This window comes from Scyliorhinus torazame, chromosome 7 (assembly GCF_047496885.1).
Source record: "Scyliorhinus torazame isolate Kashiwa2021f chromosome 7, sScyTor2.1, whole genome shotgun sequence".
Lineage (NCBI taxonomy): Eukaryota > Metazoa > Chordata > Chondrichthyes > Carcharhiniformes > Scyliorhinidae > Scyliorhinus > Scyliorhinus torazame.
The window spans coordinates 79,836,772-79,859,414 of NC_092713.1; the positions used below are offsets into that span (position 1 = coordinate 79,836,772).

The following is a 22,643-nucleotide window of genomic DNA, read 5'->3' on the forward strand; positions in this document are numbered from 1 at the left end:
GGGAGTTAATGCAGAGGAGGATAGGTTTTTGGAGTATGGAATGTGGGAGAGCAGGAAATAGAGCATTGGTAAAATTGACTTTAGTGATAACTACAATCTGGATAAATGTAGTGGTGAGTGTAAGACCATAAGACATAGGAGCGGAAGTAAGGCCATTCGGCCCATCGAGTCCACTCCACCATTCAATCATGGCTGATTTCAACTCCATTTACCCGCTCTCTCTCCATAGCCCTTAATTCCTCGAGAAATCAAGAATTTATCAACTTCTGTCTTAAAGACACTCAACGTCCCGGCCTCCACCGCCCTCTGTGGCAATGAATTTCACAGACCCACCACTCTCTGGCTGAAGAAATTTCTCCTCATCTCTGTTCTAAAGTGATTCCCTTTTATTCTAAGGCTGTTCCCCCGGGTCCTAGTCTCCCCTGCTAATGGAAACAACTTCCCTACGTCCACCCTATCTAAGCCATTCATTATCTTGTAAGTTTCTATTAGATCTCCCCTCAACCTCCTAAACTCCAATGAATATAATCCCAGGATCCTCAGACGTTCATCGTATGTTAGGCCTACCATTCCTGGGATCATCCGTGTGAATCTCCGCTGGACCCGCTCCAGTGCCAGTATGTCCTTCCTGAGGTGTGGGGCCCAAAATTGCTCACAGTATTCTAAATGGGGCCTAACTAATGCTTTATAAAGCTTCAGAAGTACATCCCTGCTTTTATATTCCAAGCCTCTTGAGATGAATGACAACATTGCATTTGCTTTCTTAATTACGGACTCAACCTGCAAGTTTACCTTTAGAGAATCCTGGACTAGGACTCCCAAGTCCCTTTGCACTTCAGCATTATGAATTTTGTCACCGTTTAGAAAATAGTCTATTCTTTTTTCCAAAGTGCAAGACCTCGCACTTGCCCACATTGAATTTCATCAGCCATTTCTTGGACCACGCTCCTAAACTGTCTAAATCTTTCTGCAGCCTCCCCACCTCCTCCACCTATCTTTGTATCATCGGCAAACTTAGCCAGAATGCCCCCAGTCCTGTCATCTAGATCGTTAATATATAAAGAGAACAGCTGTGGCCCCAACAACGAACCCTGCGGGACACCACTCGTCACCGGTTGCCATTCCGAAAAAGAACCTTTTATCCCAACGCTCTGCCTTCTGCCTGACAGCCAATCGTCAATCCATGTTAGTACCTTGCCTCGAATACCATAAGCCCTTATTTTACTCAGCAGTCTCCCGTGAGACACCTTATCAAAGGCCTTTTGGAAGTCAAGATAGATAATATCCATTGGTTCTCCTTGGTCTAACCTATTTGTTATCTCTTCAAAGAACTCTAACAGGTTTGTCAGGCACGACCTCCCCTTACTAAATCCATGCTGACTTGTCCTAATCCGACCCTGCACTTCCAAGAATTTAGAAATGTCAACCTTAACAATGGATTCTAGAATCTTGCCAACAACCGAGGTTAGGCTAATTGGCCTATAATATTCCATCTTCTTCCTTGTTCCCTTCTTGAATAGGGGGGTTACAACAGCGATTTTCCAATCCTCTGGGACTTTCCCTGACTCCAGTGACTTTTGAAAGATCATAACTAACGCCTCCACGATTTCTTCAGCTATCTCCTTTAGAACTCTAGGATGTAGCCCATCTGGGCCTGGAGATTTATCAATTTTTAGACCTCTTAGTTTCTCTCGCACTTTCTCCTTTGTGATGGCTACCATATTCAACTCTGCCCCCTGACTCTCCTAAATTGTTGGGATATTACTCATGTCTTCTACTGTGAAGACTGACGCAAAGTACTTATTTAGTGGGGGGAACAGTGGCCAATTTTGCTGATGTGGGAGTAAGCAATCTTGGTGATGGATAAATGGTGGGATGTTAACAGGGCACCAAAGTTTCATTGGAGTGCAGAAAAGAGTCTGGGTTGGAAGTAGAGCTTGTCAAGTGCTGAAAACAACAGGCAGAATTCTCAGGTCCCCAGCTGCGTGTTTTCTGGCCACGCGCCGTTCACTGGCGGCGGGATTCTATCTTCCCACTGCTTGTCAATGGGATTTCCCAATGCAACCACCCCATGCCACCGGGAAACCCATGGGCGGAGGTGCGCTGCCGGTGGAAATTGCAACGACCAGAGAATTCCACCCAATATCTTTGGTCTTTTCGAATTGATGTCAGAATATTTTCCACATGATTCATGCACTATATACTGTGAACCTTAAAAGATATTTTTTTTGTTATTTGTACAAACTTTTACAAGCAAAATACGAAAGTCAAATATTAGCTCAAATTTTATGCTATGACAGAATCAAATAAATGCAATTAACATTGATGGGTTTAACTGAGAAATATTTTTATTTTTTCCCTTATTTATTTTTGCTTTCTGGAATATGATTCTCCAAGAGACAGACTGCAATAGATTGCAAAGAATTGTATGTGAAGGGTAAAAATGCATCCCAATGTGTGAAGCAGACCCTTTTAGCAGATCTGTTGTGGTTTGTACACAACACAGTCAATAAACACCCTCAGCCTTTCCTTATCTCATTACTACACCTGCTGTACAAACAGATTAAATCATGCAATGAGCAAGCAAGCCTACAGACACTGGGTTTAGAGGGTGGTAATTGCTCCCTTGAGACCCTAATCTTTAGTTAACACAGCATTTTAAAACTCTTTTAACATCCTATTGAAGACAGGCAGATAATCAACCTACATTCTTGTCATTTGCATGAATAAATGCATTATCTGACCTTCTGGTTTAGGATAGGGCTAAAAAGCTGATAACAAATACATGTCGTTAACTAATGACAAGCTACTGTGGATTATCTATGCAATACATACACTTAAGAACAATTGTAGAAAATTTCTAAGTGCTACACAAACACTCTTGATTAAAGTTGTGTAAAAATTTGACTCCGTAGCTTTGCTCTAAAGACCTGATGGAACGTTACATTTGTGTTTCTCTGCAGCTTTGTTCATCTAACCTTATACTAATATGCTAACATCAGTAGGCCCCTCTTCCCGAAGAGTTTCAGTAATGTGCAAAATGTATCTTTTTCCTACTAGCCTCTCTTGTTCATTAACAATGCTAAGGTGTTACATTATGGATATCAACGAATCAATTAGAGCAGCATGAGGTGCCACATCATTCTGTTGTGGACAGGGAAGAGAGTTTCGTGCATGCATGATTATACATCTGAGAACTCTGTTTACCTGTCCAATTGCTGGCTGAGGTTTAATACCAGTTAAGAGTGGTAGTGTTCTGTTGTATAACACAAGTAATGTTGTGGAGAATAATATGACAGCAGTGTAAATTAGATGTTATTTGTGCAGAGTGGTAAAAATATAAATGACCTCTTATTGGGGAACATGTAACTTTTTGGATGGTGAGCCAAGATGCACCAAATACCATTTTGTATCTAGCATCTACCTCTTCCCAACTTCTGATCTTTCTCTCTCCCATTCACTTTCCTCCTTATCCTACCCCCACCCCCCCCCCCCCCCTCCCCCACTCTGCTGTCTCCATCTTCCACCAGTTTGACTCCCTCTCTCTTTCTTTTGCTTTTTCTACTTTTCATACTTTTAAAATTCTTTCATGGGATGTGGACATCGCTGGCTGGGCCAGCATTTACTGCCCATCCCTAATTGCCCTTGAGGGTGCATTTAAGAGTCAATCACATTGCTGTGGGTCTGGAGTCACACATAGGCCAGATTAGGTAAGGACAGCAGACTTCCTTCTCTAAAGGACATTAATGAACCAGATGGGTTTTTATGGCAATTATTTCATGGTCATCATTAGACTGTTAATTCCTTTTTTATTGAATTCAAATGTTACCATCTGCCATGGTGGGATTTGAACTTGGGTACCAAGGGCATTATCTTGATTCTCTAGAATACTGGTCCAGTGACAATACCACTGTGCCACTGCCTCCCCTAAATCCTTGCCTTCTCCCATCCTCTTTCTTTGCACATAATTTATTTGTTTAATTTCCCTGCTTTTCAGTCTGCCTTTTTATCACCTGGTTGAAAAGCTTCAATGCTGCTTTCCCTACTCACAGACCTTGGAAGGTTCAAACAGACCTTGGATGGCTGGACATCTCCACTGACAAGCCTATTAAAACTGTGTGACAACTGTATGCGAAGTGGATGGCAAAAGCAACTCTTTCACCGCTCATGGCAAAATCTGGGATTTAAAATGCTTTGCCATGCAAAGCTCAATTTCACAGAGGGGGAGGGAGGAGCTTAATGCAAATGATTTCAATAAGAATAGGGGTCATGTCAGAATTCATCCAGTTTGGAAGCTCAGCATCAGCACTACATGCAGTAATTTAAGAGCATGCCTGGTGCTTTGTGGAAATCACTGTCCACAGAGCACATTGTGCAGTGTTGTAACAGGGTCCTACCAAATTGCAACAGTGCTCCGTTGTCACAAATGTTCTGATTGAGGCTCTGCAGACTGGATTTCACACGAGAGCAGTTCATTTTGTCTGAATTTGCCATGGTTGTGAATCAAATTGATACAGCCATAAGGCATCAATGATTATGGTGCCTTACAGGGCCATCTGTCTACGCAGCACAAGGAAGTACGGGGCCACCTTCAATCTTTCAAGCAGACACTGATACACAAATAGTGAACAAACTCACTTCTTCCAGTTGTTAGAAATTAGAAGGTACAAAATGGATGGAATTGTGTGTCTCCCCCCCCCCCCCCCCCCATGGTGGGATGGGGGGAGGTGGGAGAGCATAAAATAGCATAGGATAGCAAGGATACTATGTCCATTGCCTACCTGCCTCTGTTGGTTTGGCATTTTGCCAATGGTGAAAAGTGGGTGTCCCACCCACTCTTAGGTCAATTATGGCTGCTTAACTGGTTAATGGTCACTTAAGGGCCTCTTCCGGCTGCAGTTGGTATTTGCCAGCAGCAGATTATCACCGGCACTTAGAGAGGACACTCAGTAAAACCTGGCAAGCTCTCTGCAAGCTATGGAGGGGGCAAGAGGGCCACCCTTCCTGGTTGGGCATCATGTGGTCTACAGAGGACCCTGAAGTTTCAAGGGCCACCTCCATTGGAAGATCCCCTGCTCTGTACACAACTGCCCCCTTCTCCCCCCTCACATGCTAAGACCTGCCTGATTGGCCCCAGTGATTCCTAAACCCACTAACCTTTACTCGAAGCCGCCTTAATGGTAACTGGTCTGCAATGTACTCCTGTGCCAGTGGCCCTGATGGGACTGAAGAGTTGTTGACCTTAGAATTGGCCAGTTGCTAGTGGAGACGGGCCATCCTGCCTCGGAGAAGTGGAAGACACGACCACAGCCAACTAATTGCCTGAACAACATAATATTCAGCTCTGCTTCTAGGAGGTAGGCTTGCCTACCATTTTCCAGCCAGTAGATGGAGCAACCGTCTCCAAGTAAAATACCGACCAAATGTTACATATAATGTTTAATCTTGTACCACACATGGTTCGATTAAATGGGACTTGGGATTGTTCATACTTCATCATATCCAGGCAATCCTTTTATGATGAGGCAGATTCAGATTATGACTGAGAAATGTTATTGTGGTCAAAGGTCTTGCTTTATATTCAAGAGTAACAGGCAGGGCATTAATTACATGAACCACTTGTTGAAGCAGTTAAGTGAAACTTTCTGCTTCTGCAATCTTGCCTCGTTACTTTCGCTGTTTTTGATGTCATGCCTTCTTGATTGTTGGTTTGGGTCAACTTTGAAATATGATTGCTTCTGGGGTTCTTCTGCAGCAAACCACCAACTCTCCTGCACTCCTCCTTCATCAGTTAAAACACCTGAACTTCAGTTTCTAAATGCTTGTACCAAACACTGATGTGTCCACTTCATCTTTTTGCTCATTCCTTCCTATCTTCAAGTACCCCAATTTGGTGAACTTCTGCCGTGAATAGCCTTGATCCACAACAGCCATCCAGCCAGTCTTCCTGCTCATTCATATACTGAAACTATAGATCACATAAAATTAAGGAAACAGGGTAACCAATATGATTCAGTACCTATAGTCAAAAGCAAAGTGAACATTGATGGAACAGAACTTATTTTTGCTCTTGGAAGGGTTGGCATTGTGGCTAGGAACATGTATGGCCACATATGTGCTATCACGGCACGGTAGCACAGTGGTTAGCACAGTTGCTTCACAGCACCAGGGACCCGAGTTCGATTCCCAGCTTGGACCACTGTCTGTGCGGAGTCTGCACGTTCTCCCCGTGTCTGCGTGGGTTTCCTCCCAGAAGTCCCGAAAGACGTGCCTGTTTGGTGAATTGGACATTGAATTCTCGCTCTGTGTACCCAAACAGGTGCAGGAGTGCGGCGACTAGGGGATTTTCACAATAACTTCATTGCAGTGTTAATGTAGGCCGACTTATGACACTAATAAAGATTATCAATATTATACTGCCGTTGAAAATTCTAGCTGGGCAAAACGCAGCGCTCTATCCTGTTGTTAGGTTTTCCATTAAGATGTTATAAGAACATAAGAATATAAGAATTAGGAGCAGGAGTAGGCCATCTGGCCCCTCGAGCCTGCTCCACATTCAATGAGATCATGGCTGCTCTTTTGTGGACTCAGCTCCACTTTCCGGCCTCACTAACACCTTATACAATTGCAGCATAACCTCCCTAGTCTTAAACTCCATCCCTCTAGCAATGAAGGACAACATTTCATTCGCCTTCTTAAATCACCTGTTATACCTGTAAACCAACTTTTTGCGACTCATGCACAAGCACACCCAGGTCTCTCTGCGCAGCAGCCTGTTTTAATATTTTATCATTTAAATAATAATCCCTTTTGCTGTTATTCCTACCAAAATGGATAACCTCACATTTGTCAACATTGTATTCCATCTGCCAGACCCTAGCCCATTCACTTAGCCTATCGAAATCCCTCTGCAGACTTCCAGTATCCTCTGCACTTTTTGCTTTACCACTTATCTTAGTGTCGTCTGCAAACTTGGACACATTGCCCTTGGTCCCCAACTCCAAATCATCTATGTAAATTGTGAACAGTTGTGGGCCCAACACTGCTCCCTGAGGGACACCACTAGCTACTGATTGCCAACCAGAGAAATACCCATTAATCCCCACTCTTTGCATTCTATTAATTTACTAATCCTCTATCCATGCTACTACTTTCCCCTTAATGCCATGCATCTTTATCTTATGCAGCAACCTTTTGTGTGGCACCTTGTCAAAGGCTTTCTGGAAATCCAGATATACCACATCCATTGGCTCCCCGTTATCTACCGCACTATTAATGTCCTCAAAAAATTCCACTAAATTAGTTAGGCACGACCTGCCCTTTATGAACCCATGCTGCGTCTGCCCAATGGGACAATTTCCATCCAGATGCCTCGCTATTTCTTCCTTGATGATAGATTCCAGCATCTTCCCTACTCCCGAAGTTAAGCTCACTGGCCTTTAATTACCGGCTTTCTGCCTACTTCCTTTTTTTAAACAGTGGTGTCACGTTTGCTAATTTCCAATCCGTCGGGACCACCCCAGAGTCTAGTGAATTTTGGTAAATTATCACTAGTGCATTTGCAATTTCCCTAGCCATATCTTTTAGCACTCTGGAATGCATTCCATCAGGGCCAGGAGACCTGTCTATCTTTAGCCCCATTAGCTTGCCCATCACTACCTCCTTGGTGATAACAATCCTCTCAAGGTCCTCACCTGTCATAGCCTCATTTCCATCAGTCACTGGCATGTTATTTGTGTCTTCCACTGTGAAAACCGACCCAAAAAACCTGTTCAGTTCCTCAGCCATTTCCTCATCTCCCATTATTAAATCTCCCTTCTCATCGTCTAAAGGACCAATATTTACCTTAGCCACTCTTTTTTGTTTTATGTATTTGTAGAAACCTTTACTATCTGTTTTTATATTCTGAGCAAGTTTACTCTCATAATCTATGTTACTCTTCTTTATAGCTTTTTTAGTAGCTTTCTGTTTCCCCCTAAAGATTTCCCAGTCCTCTAGTCTCCCACTGTTCTTTGCTACTTTGTATGTTTTTTCCTTCAATTTGATACTCTCCCTTATTTCCTTAGATATCCACGGTCGATGTTCCCTCTTTTTACCGTCCTTCCTTTTTGTTGGTGTAAACCTTTGCTGAGCACTGTGAAAAATCACTTGGAAGGTTCTCCACTGTACCTCAACTGTTTCACCATAATTTCTTTGCTCCCAGTGTACCTTATCTAGTTCTTCTCTCATCCCATGGTAATCTCCTTTGTTTAAGCACAAAACACGAGTGCTTGATTTTACCTTCTCACCCTCCATCTGTATTTTAAATTCCACCATATTGTGATCGCTCCTTCCGAGAGGATCCCCAACTGTGAGATCCTGAATCAATCCTGTATCATTATACAGGACCAGATCTAGGACCGCTTGTTCCCTCGTAGGTTCCATTACATACTGTTCGAGGAAACTATCGCGGATACATTCTATAAACTCCTCCTCAAGGCTGCCTTGACTGACCTGGTTAAACCAATCGACATGTAGATTAAAATCCCCCATGATTACTGCTGTACCATTTCTACATGCATCAGTTATTTCTTTGTTTATTGCCTGCCCCACCATAATGTTACTATTTGGTGGCCTATAGACTACTCCTATCAGTGACTTTTTCGCCTTAGTATTCCTGATTTCCACCCAAATGGATTCAACCTTATCCTCCATAGCACCGATGTCATCCCTTACTGTTGCCCGGATGTCATCCTTAAATAACAGAGCTACATCACCTCCCTTACCATCCACTCTGTCCTTCCGAATAGTTTGATACCCTCGGATATTTAACTCCCAGTCGTGACCATCCTTTAACCATGTCTCAGTAGTGGCCACTAAATCATAGTCATTCACGATGATTTGCGCCATCAACTCATTTACCTTATTCCGAATATTACGAGCATTCAGGTAAAGTACACTTATGTTGGCTTTTTTACCTCTGTTCTGAATCTTAACACCTCGATCAGTAACCTCTCCCAAGTTATATTTCCTCTTAACCTTTCTCCTAATTTTCCTTGTCGTTGAACCCATAAAGGGCAGCACGGTAGCCTTGTGGATAGCACAATTGCTTCACAGCTCCAGGGTCCCAGGTTCGATTCTGGCTTGGGTCACTGTCTGTGCGGAGTCTGCACATCCTCCCCGTGTGTGTGTGGGTTTCCTCCGGGTGCTCCGGTTTCCTCCCACAGTCCAAAGATGTGCAGGTTAGGTGGATTGGCCATGCTAAATTGCTCTTAGTGTCCAAAATTGCCCTTAGTGTTGGGTGGGGTTACTGGGTTATGGGGATAGGGTGGCGGTGTTGACCTTGGGTAGGGGGCTCTTTCCAAGAGCCGGTGCAAACTCGATGGGCCAAATGGCCTCCTTCTGCACTGTAAATTCTATGATCTATGATCTTCATGTAACAACCTGCCGCGTCGCTTACCATTAATGTTTTCACTTCCCGTTTTATTCCTTTTAGTATTCCTGGTCTCTGAGCTCCCCTCAGTCACTGTACCTTGTACTGCCCTTTTTGATTTTTGACTATGGCTTCTCTGCCTTACACTTTCCCCCTTACTGCCTTTTGTTTCTGTCCCTGTTTTACTACCTTCCAACTTCCTGCAACGGTTCCAATCCCTCTGCCACATTAGTTTAAACTCTCCCCAACAGCTCCAGCAAACATCCCCCCTAGGACATCGGTTCCAGTCCTGCCCAGGTGCAGACCATCCGGTTTGTACTGGTCCCACCTCCCCAGAACCGGTTCCAATGTCCCAGGAATTTGAATCCCTCCCTCTTGCACCATCTCTCGAACCACACATTCATCCTCTCTATCCTGACATTCCTACTCTGACTAGCTCGTGGCACTGGTAGCAATCCTGAGATTACTACCTTTGAGGTCCTACTTTTTAGTTTAACTCCTAACTCCCTAAATTCAGCTTGTAGGACCTCGGCCCGTTTTTTACCTACATCATTGGTGCCTATGTGCACCACGACAGCTGGCTGTTCACCCTCCCCCCCCCCCCCCCCCAGAATGTCCTGCAGCCGCTCCGAGACATCCTTGACCCTTGCACCAGGGAGGCAACATACCATCCTGGAGTCTCGATTGCGTCCGCAGAACCGCCTGTCTATTCCCCTTACAATTGAATCCCCTATCACTACAGTCCTGCCATTCTTCTTCCTGCCCAGCTGCGCAGCAGAGCCAGCCACGGTGCCATGAACCTGGCTGCTGCTGCCTTCCCCTGGTGAGCCATCTCCCTCAACAGTATCCAAAACGGTATATCTGTTTTGCAGGGAGATAACCGCAAAGGACACCTGCACTGCCTTCCTACTCTTGCTCTGTCTTTTGGTCACCCATTTTCTGTCTCCCTCAGTACCTTTCACCTGAGGTGTGACCAACTCGCTAAACGTGCTATCCACGACGTCGTGGATGCTCCAAAGTGAGTCCATCCGCAGCTCCAGAGATGCCAAGCGGTCTAACAGGAGCTGCAACTGGACACACTTCTTGCACGTGAAGGAGCCAGGGACGTGTCCCTGAGCTCCCACATCGTACACGAGGAGCATGACACGGGTCTGAGATCTCCTGTCTTAAACCTTCCAACAATTACAATTCCCCCCCCAAAATTAAATAAATAAACAACGAAGAAAAAAATAAATAAATATTCCAATGAAAAGAAAAAGAAAATATAAACACTACTTACCAGTCACTTACCAGGGATAAAAAGCACCTCCTCCCCCCCACTCCCCCCTCCCCTCAAGCTTCAAAATCCCACCGAGATTCAAATTCCCAAACTCACTCTTGGTTCTGTCTCACTCTGGCTGTGTCTTCTCTGGCTCACTGGGAGAACTCACTGGGAGTGAGTTTACAAGTTGCTCTTTTTAAACTGTGCTAAATTGACTCCCCTCCCCCACCTGCTTTTAGATCAAGGTAGATTTAAGTGACTGACACTTAACTGCCAACCAGTTATGTGAGTGGGTGGGGCAGCCCTTGTTAACCTACACTGCACAATTCTAGCTTAATTTAAATTAATTTAAACTCCTGAAATTTAAAAGGAACTGCCTTACTGATTTGATTCAATTCCCACCTAGATTCAAATTCCCAAACTCACTCTTGGTTCTGTCTCACTCTGGCTGTGTCTTCTCTGACTCACTGGGAGAACTGGGTTATTGAGATACCTGGAAAAACAAACTATCAGTGCCTCCAGGTGTGGCTTGAACCAAACTGTTGAATAAAAATACAAGGTAGTGGTCGCCTTGACTGTATCTGCAATGCCATGCCTGTTGCTGAAGTAGATTGCAGGTTTGGCTACAGACATATGTGATATACTGATGCAACCTCTATGCTGCTCAGATACTTCAAACACATTAGGAAAATACTTTTGCATTTTTAATCTATTTTATTACAAGACTACGTACATTTTTAAAACTACAACAATGTAACCCTATTTGTCATCTTTCTATGTTTGAGTTTCAATCAGTAAAATAAGAGCTCAGCTAGACTGTTGACATTTTGATAGAAAGTACAAGACATAATTGAAAAGCAAGAAAAATGCATCTCGGGGCAAAAGGCATTATTACCCAAGTGTTACGGTTACACTTGTTAGAATTCACAAAAGTGTGCTCAGAATCATTAGAATTGTCATGTGGGTGGCACTGAAATATCTAGATACCAGCAGATCTAAAAACTGCCAAATCCTGTGTGATTCACACAGACTGGAATCTTTATCCCCTCTTTGACGTGGTAATGTTTGCCAGCCGTACTCTACTGCTTTTGAATGAGAGTTATCTGCTGCATGCAGCTGTTGGTGCCATTATCTCAGTACCTGAAGGATAATGCTTCCGTAGGCATTCTTCAACAGATTAACTGCTTCTGTATGAGACAGTCCATCCAAGGCTTGGCCATTAATGCTGACAATCCGATCCCCAACCTAATATTAAAAAAAGCTAATTAATTGCAAGGGAAATTAATTTCAAATAGGAAGTTAACACTTGAATGACTGGAAAATGACACTTTCTGCATTTTAATTGGATAAAAGACCAATTTGTGAACAACTTTTGTTGTAATTATTCATCAATTTTAAAAGAGATGGTTTTGTGAATGTAGCTTGTGGCACAGTGTGTTGCAGTTGCGAGCATACATCACAAAATCACTGGGAAGAGGCACACCTATAATTTCCCGAAGTGTACTCCCAGCAGGCACGACTTTGTGTTCCGACATGTTCATTGGGAAAACTGGTCCCCAAATCTCAATTTAAAACGAACTGCTCTGAACATTGGATTCTTTCACCAATTAAATGTAATTAATTGCTCTAATCCATAATCACCACTGCAATTGTGTAGAAATTGGTCAAACTTTCTTTACAGCGATTTGGCCAGTGCGATCACACGAATCACTAATTTAGCAATAGGCCACAACAATAACAAATGACAAGCTTTATAATTTCAGTCATTGCTGAACTTCTACAGAAGCAAGAACCCGCAATTGAATTTAAATTTTTTTTACAAACAAATGGGAGATATGCATTTTTATTGTGCCTGAGAACGGAACAATCAGTGAAAAGGAAACCGGTGATGAGACCCACTGTGATTTGAGATCCTTGCTCCTGCTACACCGATTTGAGATTTCCTGGGATTACCTTTTAGGATCATATCAGGGCAATGCCTGCAATAGGTGCAGACCAACCCAACATTGTAATGGTGCAGAGTATTTCTGACATTCTGCCTCACTTTTCTGCTCGTCAGCCTATTAGCCCAAGGCTTGCCCATTTAACGGCAAACTTTCCATATATTTCCTCAAAGGGTCTTGATCCCTCAATGCACTAGCGATCCCTCAATGCGATGCACTTTAGAGGCACATTTGCGGACAGATCTCTTAAGCTTACGGCTAGACTCCTGCTTTTGTTTATCCTCCAGCCAACTCCATTCCAACGCAGGGCAATAATGGGGAATGTAGCTGGATCTGCTGTAAATGATCTGGGTCTAAAATGAGTTCTGATATTTTCCAACTTTCACTATATAACGGGATACCCCATACTTTGATTAGGGAAGATATCAGATTTACACAATTCATAGATTCAGCTGTACATAATAGCACATTTTGAGAACAGTGGGTATCAGTCTGCTCAATCACATGAAGGATGCACAGAAAAAACTTACTTTCTGAAATATCTTCAATGCATTTATATTATGTTTTAAAAACAGTAACTACAACCAGGAATTAGCATTCATCACCTGCCTGTTCCTGAAAGCAGTTGGCAGATTTGAACTTTTGACCTCTCCTTGTAAGTCTCCTTCACCACCCCTCCCCCACCTTTACATTCTTGGTCATGCCCAGATTTGTCCTCTTTCTTTGGGCGGCACGGTAGCATAATGGTTAGCACTGTGGCATCACAGTGCCAGGGTCCCAAGTTTGATTCCCTGCTGGGTCACAGTCTGTGCGGAGGAGTCAGCACGTTCTCCCCGTGTCTGCGTGGGTGTCCTCCCACAGTCCAAAGACGTGCAGGTTAGGTGGATTGGCCCTGCTAAATTGCCCTTAGTGTTCAAAAATGTTAGGAGGGGTTAGGGGGTTAGAGTGGAAGTGAGGGCTTAAGTGGGTTGGTGCAGACTTGATGGGCCGAATGGCCTCCTTCTGCACTGTATGATCTATCTTGAAGTTCTCCAGACTATAAGGAAGCAGCCCTGTGTGATGAGCATCGCCAAATCATTGGTTGGAAATTGTAGAGGTGGTCGTAATTGAAGGTGTGCCCGGAAACCCAGTTTCCACATCTACAAAGGCTGTGTTGGGTGCAATATGTATTGACAGATTTTCATTCTCTGGTGTGACATGTTCTGCCACCAGAAGGCGCTCCACTGACAACTGACAAGATAGCAAAATGAGATTTGGTGCTGCCACAAAGATTTGTTTCCAAAAAAGCTGCAGTGAGCCTTCATTTGACTTCATAATAATCAGCACTAAATATTTACATGTTATCTGTGCGAAGTAATGGAAAGCATGGGCCCAGATTTTCCAGTCAGCAGCAATGTTGCCTGCATTGCTGCTGTGAAGATGGAACTGCCCATTTTCAGCTGGGACTTCTGATCCCAGCTGAAGAAGAAATGCACCAGTGGAGACCCTCTGAGGCTGCGTTCAGCAAGCACAGAAGAATTGAACGAAAGGACCTTCAAACCCCTTTTTCGCTACTGTCATGATATTCAGGTAAATATCATGGTGCAAACATACAAACATACTGATGGACAGATCAACGGACCAATCAATACACACACAACACCACAGCCAATCACAGGCAAGAGCATACACACTATAAAATGGGGAACATGACACTTCCCGCTCATTCCAGCAGGAGACAGCTCAGGGCACAGAGCTCACAGCAAGCCACTCAGACATCCACCATGTGCTGACTGCCACTCCAAGATAGTGTTAGGGATAGGTCCACAGATTCAAGGGTAATGAACGAACCACAGTAACCAGTTTACCATTGTAAATATTGTTAGTAATAAAACTGAGTTGTGCCATCCGCAACCGTGTTGGTTCGTCTGTGTAGCAGAGCACCCAACACGACAGCTACTAGCTTTGGGTAAATTATAAGAGGCCTCACATTTTTAATGAATGAGAGTAGTGAATGGATTGGTGGGTGAGCAAGAGAGTGCGTGGGCAACAGAGTGGACGGGTGTGTGAGAGGGTGGTCGGGTTGAGTGGGTTGACAGATCGGGGGATTTGGTCAGGTCGGTGGAGAAGTCGGGTCGGGGGAGGGAACAATTGGGGGAGTCGGTTGTGATGCTCAGTTTAGATACACTGGCCAATCTTTATGTTAGACAGGTATTAACCAGTGTAATTTTTCCTGGGCAAGTATCCAGGGCAAGTATAAAGGGCAGCACGGTCGCACAGTGGGTAACACTGTTGCTTCACAGCTCCAGGGTCCCAGGTTCGATTCCCGGCTTGGGTCAATGTGTGTGTGGAGTCTGCAGGTTCTCCCCGTTTCTGCGTGGGTTTCCTCCGGGAGCCCCGGTTTCCTCCCACAAGCCCCGAAAGACGTGCTGTTAGGCGAATTGGATATTCTGAATTCTCCTTCTGTGTCCCCGAAGAAGCGCGGAATGTGGCGATTAGGTGCTTGTCACAGTAACTTCATTGCAGTGTTAATGTCAGCGTACTTGTGACAATAATAAGGATTATTATGATTATAAAGGTAAGTTCCGTGTATCTGACCTTCGAGGAGGGGTCCTAGAATTGGCCAATCAGAAGTTTAAATTTCCCGGGCAATCCCGCAGTGTTCACCAGGACTTCCTCAAGATTCTGCTGCATAACATAGACTTCAGTCCAGATTTTGCTGCTCTGGACATCGGAAAATTTGGGTCACGGTTTTAAAATTTAATTGCATTCCCTATTCAGTTTACTAGATTGACTTCCAAGTCAATAATCTGTTTAACTTGGAAATAGAGCATCACCTTTCTCAGCTATTCAGAGACCCTGAACTGTAGTCAGACACCTGAGCACAGGCATGAAGAGAAAATAAGAGCACGAATCACCTTTAACCGCTTCTTTGCAACTGCAGATGATGCATGGTTAAGTTGGAGAAAAATACATGCAAAAATGAAAATTCTGTTTAATTTCTTTTAGGAGACACAGTATCAGATATCATTTTTTACAAAACCTGCTGTCAACTCATTAGAGAAAAGACATAAAACAACTAAAGAATGGATAACTAGCTTATCACAGGAGAGAGCGTTAATTATGACCAAAAATGTTATTATTCATTACTGAAAACAATTACAATGAGTTTTACTGGATCAAATGCACTGTACATAATTATTGTAAGCAACTAAATACACGGATGTATTGATTTTTATGATGTAGTTCGATACCAGGTCAAGGACGCCACCTGTTGTCTGTTGATGTCCATATCCCAAACTATTTATTCGTATGGCTTAAATGTGCCCTCATCAGTTCTCTATGTCTTGTTTCCTGGTTACACTCACTGGTCTATTCTAATCTCTCTTCATATCATTGGAACAGACTAGTGCGTTATGCTCAAAGCAACAGTCAGGTTTCGCCAGCAATTTAAAGGAATTTGAATCCAGTGGAGTCATCAACAACAAAGTAATGAATAAGTCTGGGAAGTCATTAATGCAAAGAGAATCAGAATGGAACGGAAGAACTATTGTTAACAGAAAATAAAATGACCTGTTGATTGAAGCATGGACAGAAAGACTTAAGGAAAATACACAGAATCTATCTGAACTTTGACAGGAGATTATAGTGTTACAACATGCTTACACATTCTTGATGCTGGCTGCTGACTGAATTTGAAGATGCTCAAAGCATTGAGAAACGAGTCAACTCCAGAGGTGTGTAACATGCAGCAAGATCGTTAATGGAATAGACTGATGTGACCATCAATTCACACGAGGCAGAGTTGAAGTGAACAGTGGCTTTAATCAACTAAAGTGCCTGCCTGCGACTGCTCTGCACTGAGAGCCACCTACAGGACAGCTGCTCTATATACCTCCCCTCAAGGGGGCGGAGCCCACAAGGGCACCAACATGATACAAGTGGTGTAATACAGTACAATGGTCCATAGGCGGAGCCCACATGGGCAACAGCGTAGCACAATGTAATAAAGTGGTGAATGGTTACCATAATACGTTCACCACATTCACCCCCTGTTAAAAAATTGAAGTCCGGCTGGGGTGAAGGGCTCACAGGTTGAGTCTGTCCGGCGCCCTGATCATGCGCTGTGATCGCCTGAGCTCTGGTTTCGCAGCGGGCACAGGTGTCGAACTCGTCGGTGCGGGCATGGGTGTTGAACTCGTCGATGCGGGCACAGGTGTGGACTCGGGGAGCGTATTTTCTGGAGCTTCATCCCTGTAAGTCGGTGATGGGGGGAGGGGGTATAGGATGGGGTGTGGAGGCCGTGTAGGGGCGGGGGCGCTGTTCGGTGTAGGTTGGGAGGGTTGGTGAGGGTAGGGGTTCCTGTGGGTGCCAGGTCCCGGAGGGTGACTGTATCTTGTCGGCCTTCGGGGCATGCATACTGGGGGTTGGCGTGAAGGAGCTGGACCCTCTTGACCAGAGGGTCGGACTTATGGTTCCTCATGTGTTTCCGGAGTAGTACGGGTCCCGGTGTCTTCAGCCAGGACGGAAGCGAGACCCCGGAGGTGGATTTCCCAGGGAAAACAAATAGGCGGTCATGAAGGGTCTCGTTCGTGGCTGTGCAAAGAAGTGACCTAATGGAGTGGAGCGCGTCGGGGAGGACCTCCTGCCAGTGGGAAGCTGGGAGATTCCTAGACCAGGAGGACAGCCAGGAGGCCAGCCTTCCATACAGTCGCGTTCTCCCTCTCCACCTGTCCTTTTCCCCCGGGGGTTGTAACTGGTAGCCCTGCTACCGAACAGGTACTGACGCAGTTTGTCGCTCATAAACGAGGAGCCATAAGCCATAAGTGGGGAAACCAAACAAGGTGAAGATACTGTGTAGGGCCTTAATGACAGTGGCTGCGGTCATGTCGGGGCAAAGGATTGCAGGAATACTTGTCAACGACGTTGAGGAAATACGTGTTGCGGCTGGTAGAGGGGAGGGGCCCTTTGACGTCGATACTGAGGCGCTCGAAGGGCCGGGATGCCTTCACCAGGTGGGCCTTATCCGGTCGATAGAAGTGCGGCTTACACTCCGCGCAGATTTGGCAGTCCCTGGTCATGGCCCTGACCTCCTCGGTAGAGTAGGGCAGGCTGCGGGCCTTGATGTAGTGGATAAGCCGGGTGACCCTGGGTGGCAGAGGTCATCGTGGATGGCCCGGAGTCGGTCATCTTGCGCTCTGGCGCATGTGTCGTGGGGACAGGGCATCTGGGGGCTCATTGAGTGTCCCAGGACGACACACAACATCGTAATTATAGGTGGAGAGTTCGATCCTCCACCTCAAGATTTTATCGTTCTTGATCTTGTCCCGCTGTGTATTGTCGAACATGAAGGCTACTGACTCTTGGTCGGTGACAAGGGTAAACCTCCTACCAGCGAGGTAGTGCCTCCAGTGCCGTACAGCTTCAACTGAGGAGTGTCGAATTTGGAGGCGTTGAGGGTACGGGAGAAAAATGCTACTGGTCTGCCTGCCTGGTAAGGGTGGCGGTGAGGGTGACCTCTGACATGTCCCTCTCCACCTGGAAGGGGACGGACTCATCCACCGCGCGCATCGCGGCTTTGGCAATATCTGCCTTGATGCGGCTGAAGGCCAGGCGGGCCTCAACCGCCAGCAGGAAGATGGTAGCTTTGATCAGTGGGCGGGCTTTGTCCGCATTGTTGGGGACCCACTGGGCGTAATAGGAAAATAACCCGAGGCACCTTTACAGGGCCGTGGGGAAGGGGGGAGTAGCAGGAGGGGGTGCATACGGTCAGGGTCAGGCCCTAGAACTCAGTTTTCCACGACACAGCTGAGGATGGCTAGTCTGGTTGTGCGGAAAACGCATTTCTCCTTGTTATAAGTGAGATTGAGGGCTTGGACGGTTTGGAGAAACTTCTGAAGGTTGGCGTCATGGTCCTGCTGGTCATGGCCGCAGGTGGTGATGTTGTCCAGGTACGGAAATGTGGCCCGCAGCCCGTACTGGTCCACCATTCGGTCCATCGTTCTTTGGAAGACCGAGACCCCGTTGGTGACGTCGAAGGGGTCCCGGAGGAAGTGGAAGAGGCAGCCGTCTGCCTCAAAGGTCGTGTAGTGGCGGTCCTCCGGGCGGATTGGGAGCTGGTGGTATGCGGACTTCAGATCTACCGTGGAGAACACCCGGTAGTGTGCAATCTGATTAACCATGTCCGCTATCCGGGGAAGGGGGTACGCATCGAGGTGCGTATACCGATTTATGGTTTGGCTGTAATCTACAACCATCTGGTTCTTTTTCCCGGTCCTGACGACTACCACCTGGGCTCTACAGGGGCTATTACTGGTCTCGATGATCCCCTCCCTCAGGAGCCGCTGGACCTCGGACTTGATAAAAGTCCTGTCCTGGATACTGTACCGCCTGCTCCTGGTGGCAACGGGTTTACAGTCGGCGGTGAGATTTGTGAAAAGCGGGGGAGGGTCGACCTTCAGAGTCATGAGGCTACAAACGGTGAGGGGGGTAGGGGCCCGCTGAACTTCAGGGTCAGGCTCCTGAGGTTGCACTGGAAGTCCAGTCCCAACAGAAGAGGAGCGCAGAGGTCGGGGAGTACATACAGTTTAAAGTTAGCGTATTCGACGCCCTGTATCGCGAGGTTCGCGAAGGTGTACCCCCGGATCTGCACTGAGTGCGATCTGGAAGTGAGGGAGATTGTTTGGTATGCGGGGGAGATTTGGAGAGAACAGCGCCTTACCATGTCTGGATATACAAAGCTCTCTGTGCTCCCAGAGTCAAACAGCCAGGGCGTTTCATGCCCATTAACCCGGACGGTCATCATGGAGTTCCTGAGGTCCTTTGGGCGTGACTGGTCAAGGGTGGCCGCGCTGAGTTGCGGGTAGCCGGCGTGATCAGAGGTGGTGGGGTGGTCCCAAGATTGCTGCCCCCGTCGGTCGCACGCATCGGGCGGCGCTGATGATAGTGGCCAAGATGGCGACCCCCGTCAGTTGCACGTGTCGGGCGGCGATGAAGATGGCGGCCCCCATGAGTCGCACGTGTTGTGTAGAGTCGACGATGGTTGCCCCCACGGACAACACGAGGCGGGTGACGCGTCAGAATGGGGCGGAGCCGGCAGGCACGCTGCCGGGTCTGCGGGCCTGTGAGTCTGAGAGTCGGGCCTGTGATTTGGAGGGCTTGGACCTGGCCAGGCAACCTTTGGCAAAGTGTCCTTTCTTGCTGCAGTCGCTACAGTTCGCGTTCCGAGCCGGGCAACGCTGCCTAGGGTGCTGGCTCTGGCTGCAAAGGTAGCAGGGCAGCCCGGCGGGATGGCCGGGCAGCCGCGCGGCACAGACCTGGGGTACTCTCTGGTCGGGTGTCCACGAGGGTGTCGCTTGGTCGGAAGGGAAAACGTTGAGGCTCTGAAACACTACTTAATAAGAACATAAGAACTAGGAGCAGGCGTAGGCCATCTGACCCCTCGAGCCTGCTCCGCTATTCCAGGAGATCATCGCTGATCTTTTCTGGACTCAGCTCCACTTTCCGGCCCTAAGACAATAACCCTTAATCCCTTTATTCTTCAAAAAACTATCTATCTTTATCTTAAAAACATTTAATGAAGGAGCTTCTACTGCTTCACTGGGCAAAGAATTCCATAGATTCACAACCCTTTGGGTGAAGAAGTTCCTCCTAAACTCAGTCCTAAATCTACTTCCCCTTATTTTGAGGCTATGCCCCCTAGCTCTGCTTTCACCCGCCAGTGGAAACAACCTGCCCGCATCTATCCTATCTATTCCCTTCATAATTTTATATGTTTCTATAAGATCCCCCCGCATCCTTCTAAACTCCAACAAGTACAGTTCCAGTCTACTCAACCTCTCCTCATAATCCAACCCCTTCAGCTCTGGGATTAACCTAGTGACTCTCCTCTGCACACCCTCCAGTGCCAGTACGTCCTTTCTCAAGTAAGGAGACCAAAACTGAACACAATACTCCAGGTGTGGCCTCACTAACACCTTATACAATTGCAGCATAACCTCCCTAGTCTTAAACTCCATCCCTCTAGCAATGAAGGACAACATTTCATTTGCCTTCTTAAATCACCTGTTGCACCTGTAAACCAACTTTTTGCGACTCATGCACTAGCACACCCAGGTCTCTCTGCACAGCAGCATGTTTTAATATTTTATCATTTAAATAATAATCCCTTTTGCTGTTATTCCTACGAAAATGGATAACCTCACATTTGTCAACATTATATTCCATCTGCCAGACCCTAGCCCATTCACTTAGCCTATCCAAATCCCTCTGCAGACTTCCAGTATCCTCTGCACTTTTTGCTTTACCATTCATCTTAGTGTCGTCTGCAAACATTGCCCTTGGTCCCCAACTCCAAATCATCTATGTAAATTGTGAACAATTGTGGGCCCAACACTGATCCCTGACGGACACCACTAGCTGCTGATTGCCAACCAGAGAAACACCCATTAATCCCCACTCTTTGCTTTCTATTAATTAACCAATCCTCTATCCATGCTACTACTTTCCCCTTAATGCCATGCATCTTTATCTTATGCAGCAACTTTTTGTGTGGCAACTTGTCAAAGGCTTTCTGGAAATCCAAATATACCACATCCATTGGCTCCCCGTTATCTACCGCACTGTTAATGTCCTCAAAAAATTCCACTAAATTAGTTAGGCACGACCTGCCCTTTAAGAACCCATGCTGCGTCTGCCCAATGGGACAATTTCCATCCAGATGCCTCGCTATTTCTTCCTTGATGATAGACTCCAGCATCTTCCCTGCTACCGAAGTTAAGCTAACTGGCCTATACTTACCCGCTTTCTGCCTACCTCTTTTTTTAAACAGTGGTGTCATGTTTGCTAATTTCCAATCCGCCGGGACCACCCCAGAGTCTAGTGAATTTTGGTAAATTATCACTAGTGCATTTGCAATTTCCCATGCAATCTCTTTTAGCATTCTGGGATGCATTCCATCAGGGCCAGGAGACTTGTCTACCTTTAGCCCCATTAGCTTGCCCATCACTACCTCCTTGGTGATAACAATCCTCTCAGGGTCCTCACCTGTCATAGCCTCATTTCTATCAGTCACTGGCATGTTATTTGTGTCTTCTACTGTGAAGACCGACCCAAAAAACCTGTTCAGTTCCTCAGCCATTTCCTCATCTCCCATTATTAAATCTCCCTTCTCATCGTCTAAAGGACCAATATTTACCTTAGCCACTCTTTTTCATTTTATATATTTTTAGAACTTTTACTATCTGTTTTTATATTCTGAGCAAGTTTACTCTCATAATCTATCTTACTCTTCTTTATAGCTTTTTTCGTAGCTTTCCGTTGCCCCCTAAAGATTTCCCAGTCCTCTAGTCTCCCACTGATCTTTGCCACTTTGTATGCTTTTTCCTTCAATTTGATACCTTGCCTTATTTCCTTAGATATCCACGGTCGATTTTCCCTCTTTCTACTGTCCATCCTTTTTGTTGGTATAAACCTTTGCAGAGCACTGTGAAAAATCGCTTGGAAGGTTCTCCAATGTTCCTCAACTGTTTCACCATAAAGTCTTTGCTCCCAGTCTACCTTAGCTAGTGCTTCTCTCATCCCATTGCAATGTCCTTTGTTTAAGCACAAACCACTAGTGTTTGATTTTACCTTCTCACCCTCCATCTGTATTTTAAATTCCACCATATTGTGATCGCTCCTTCCAAGAGGATCCCTAACTATGAGATCACGAATCAATCCTGTTTCATTACACAGGACCATATCTAGGACCGCTTGTTCCCTCACATACTGTTCTAGGAAACTATTGCGGATACATTCTATAAACTCCTCCTCAAGGCTGCCTTGACTGACCTGGTTAAACCAATCGCTATGTAGATTAAAATCCCCCATGATAACTGCTGTACCATTTCTACATGCATCCGTTATTTCTTTGTTTATTGCCTGCCCCACCATAATGTTACTATTTGGTGGCCTATAGACTACTCCCATCAGTGACTTTTTCGCCTTACTATTCCTGATTTGCACCCAAATGGATTCAACCTTATCCTCCATAGCACCGATGTCATCC

General features: G+C 45.7%; 1 protein-coding gene across 8 annotated transcripts in view; it reads right to left on the bottom strand.

Annotated features, from left to right (window-relative positions):
• The window catches only part of patj (PATJ crumbs cell polarity complex component), a 565,709-nt gene that overhangs the window by 34,799 nt on the left and 508,267 nt on the right, over window positions 1–22,643 (bottom strand). For 7 of the 8 annotated variants that reach the window (XM_072510952.1, XM_072510955.1, XM_072510950.1 and 4 more), the window contains one exon: window positions 11,814–11,918. The exons of the other annotated variant lie outside the window; for it this stretch is intronic. In XM_072510952.1, coding sequence (XP_072367053.1) covers window positions 11,814–11,918 — 105 coding nt within the window. The remainder of the gene's footprint in view (window positions 1–11,813; window positions 11,919–22,643) is intronic. 8 annotated transcript variants of the gene reach the window in all.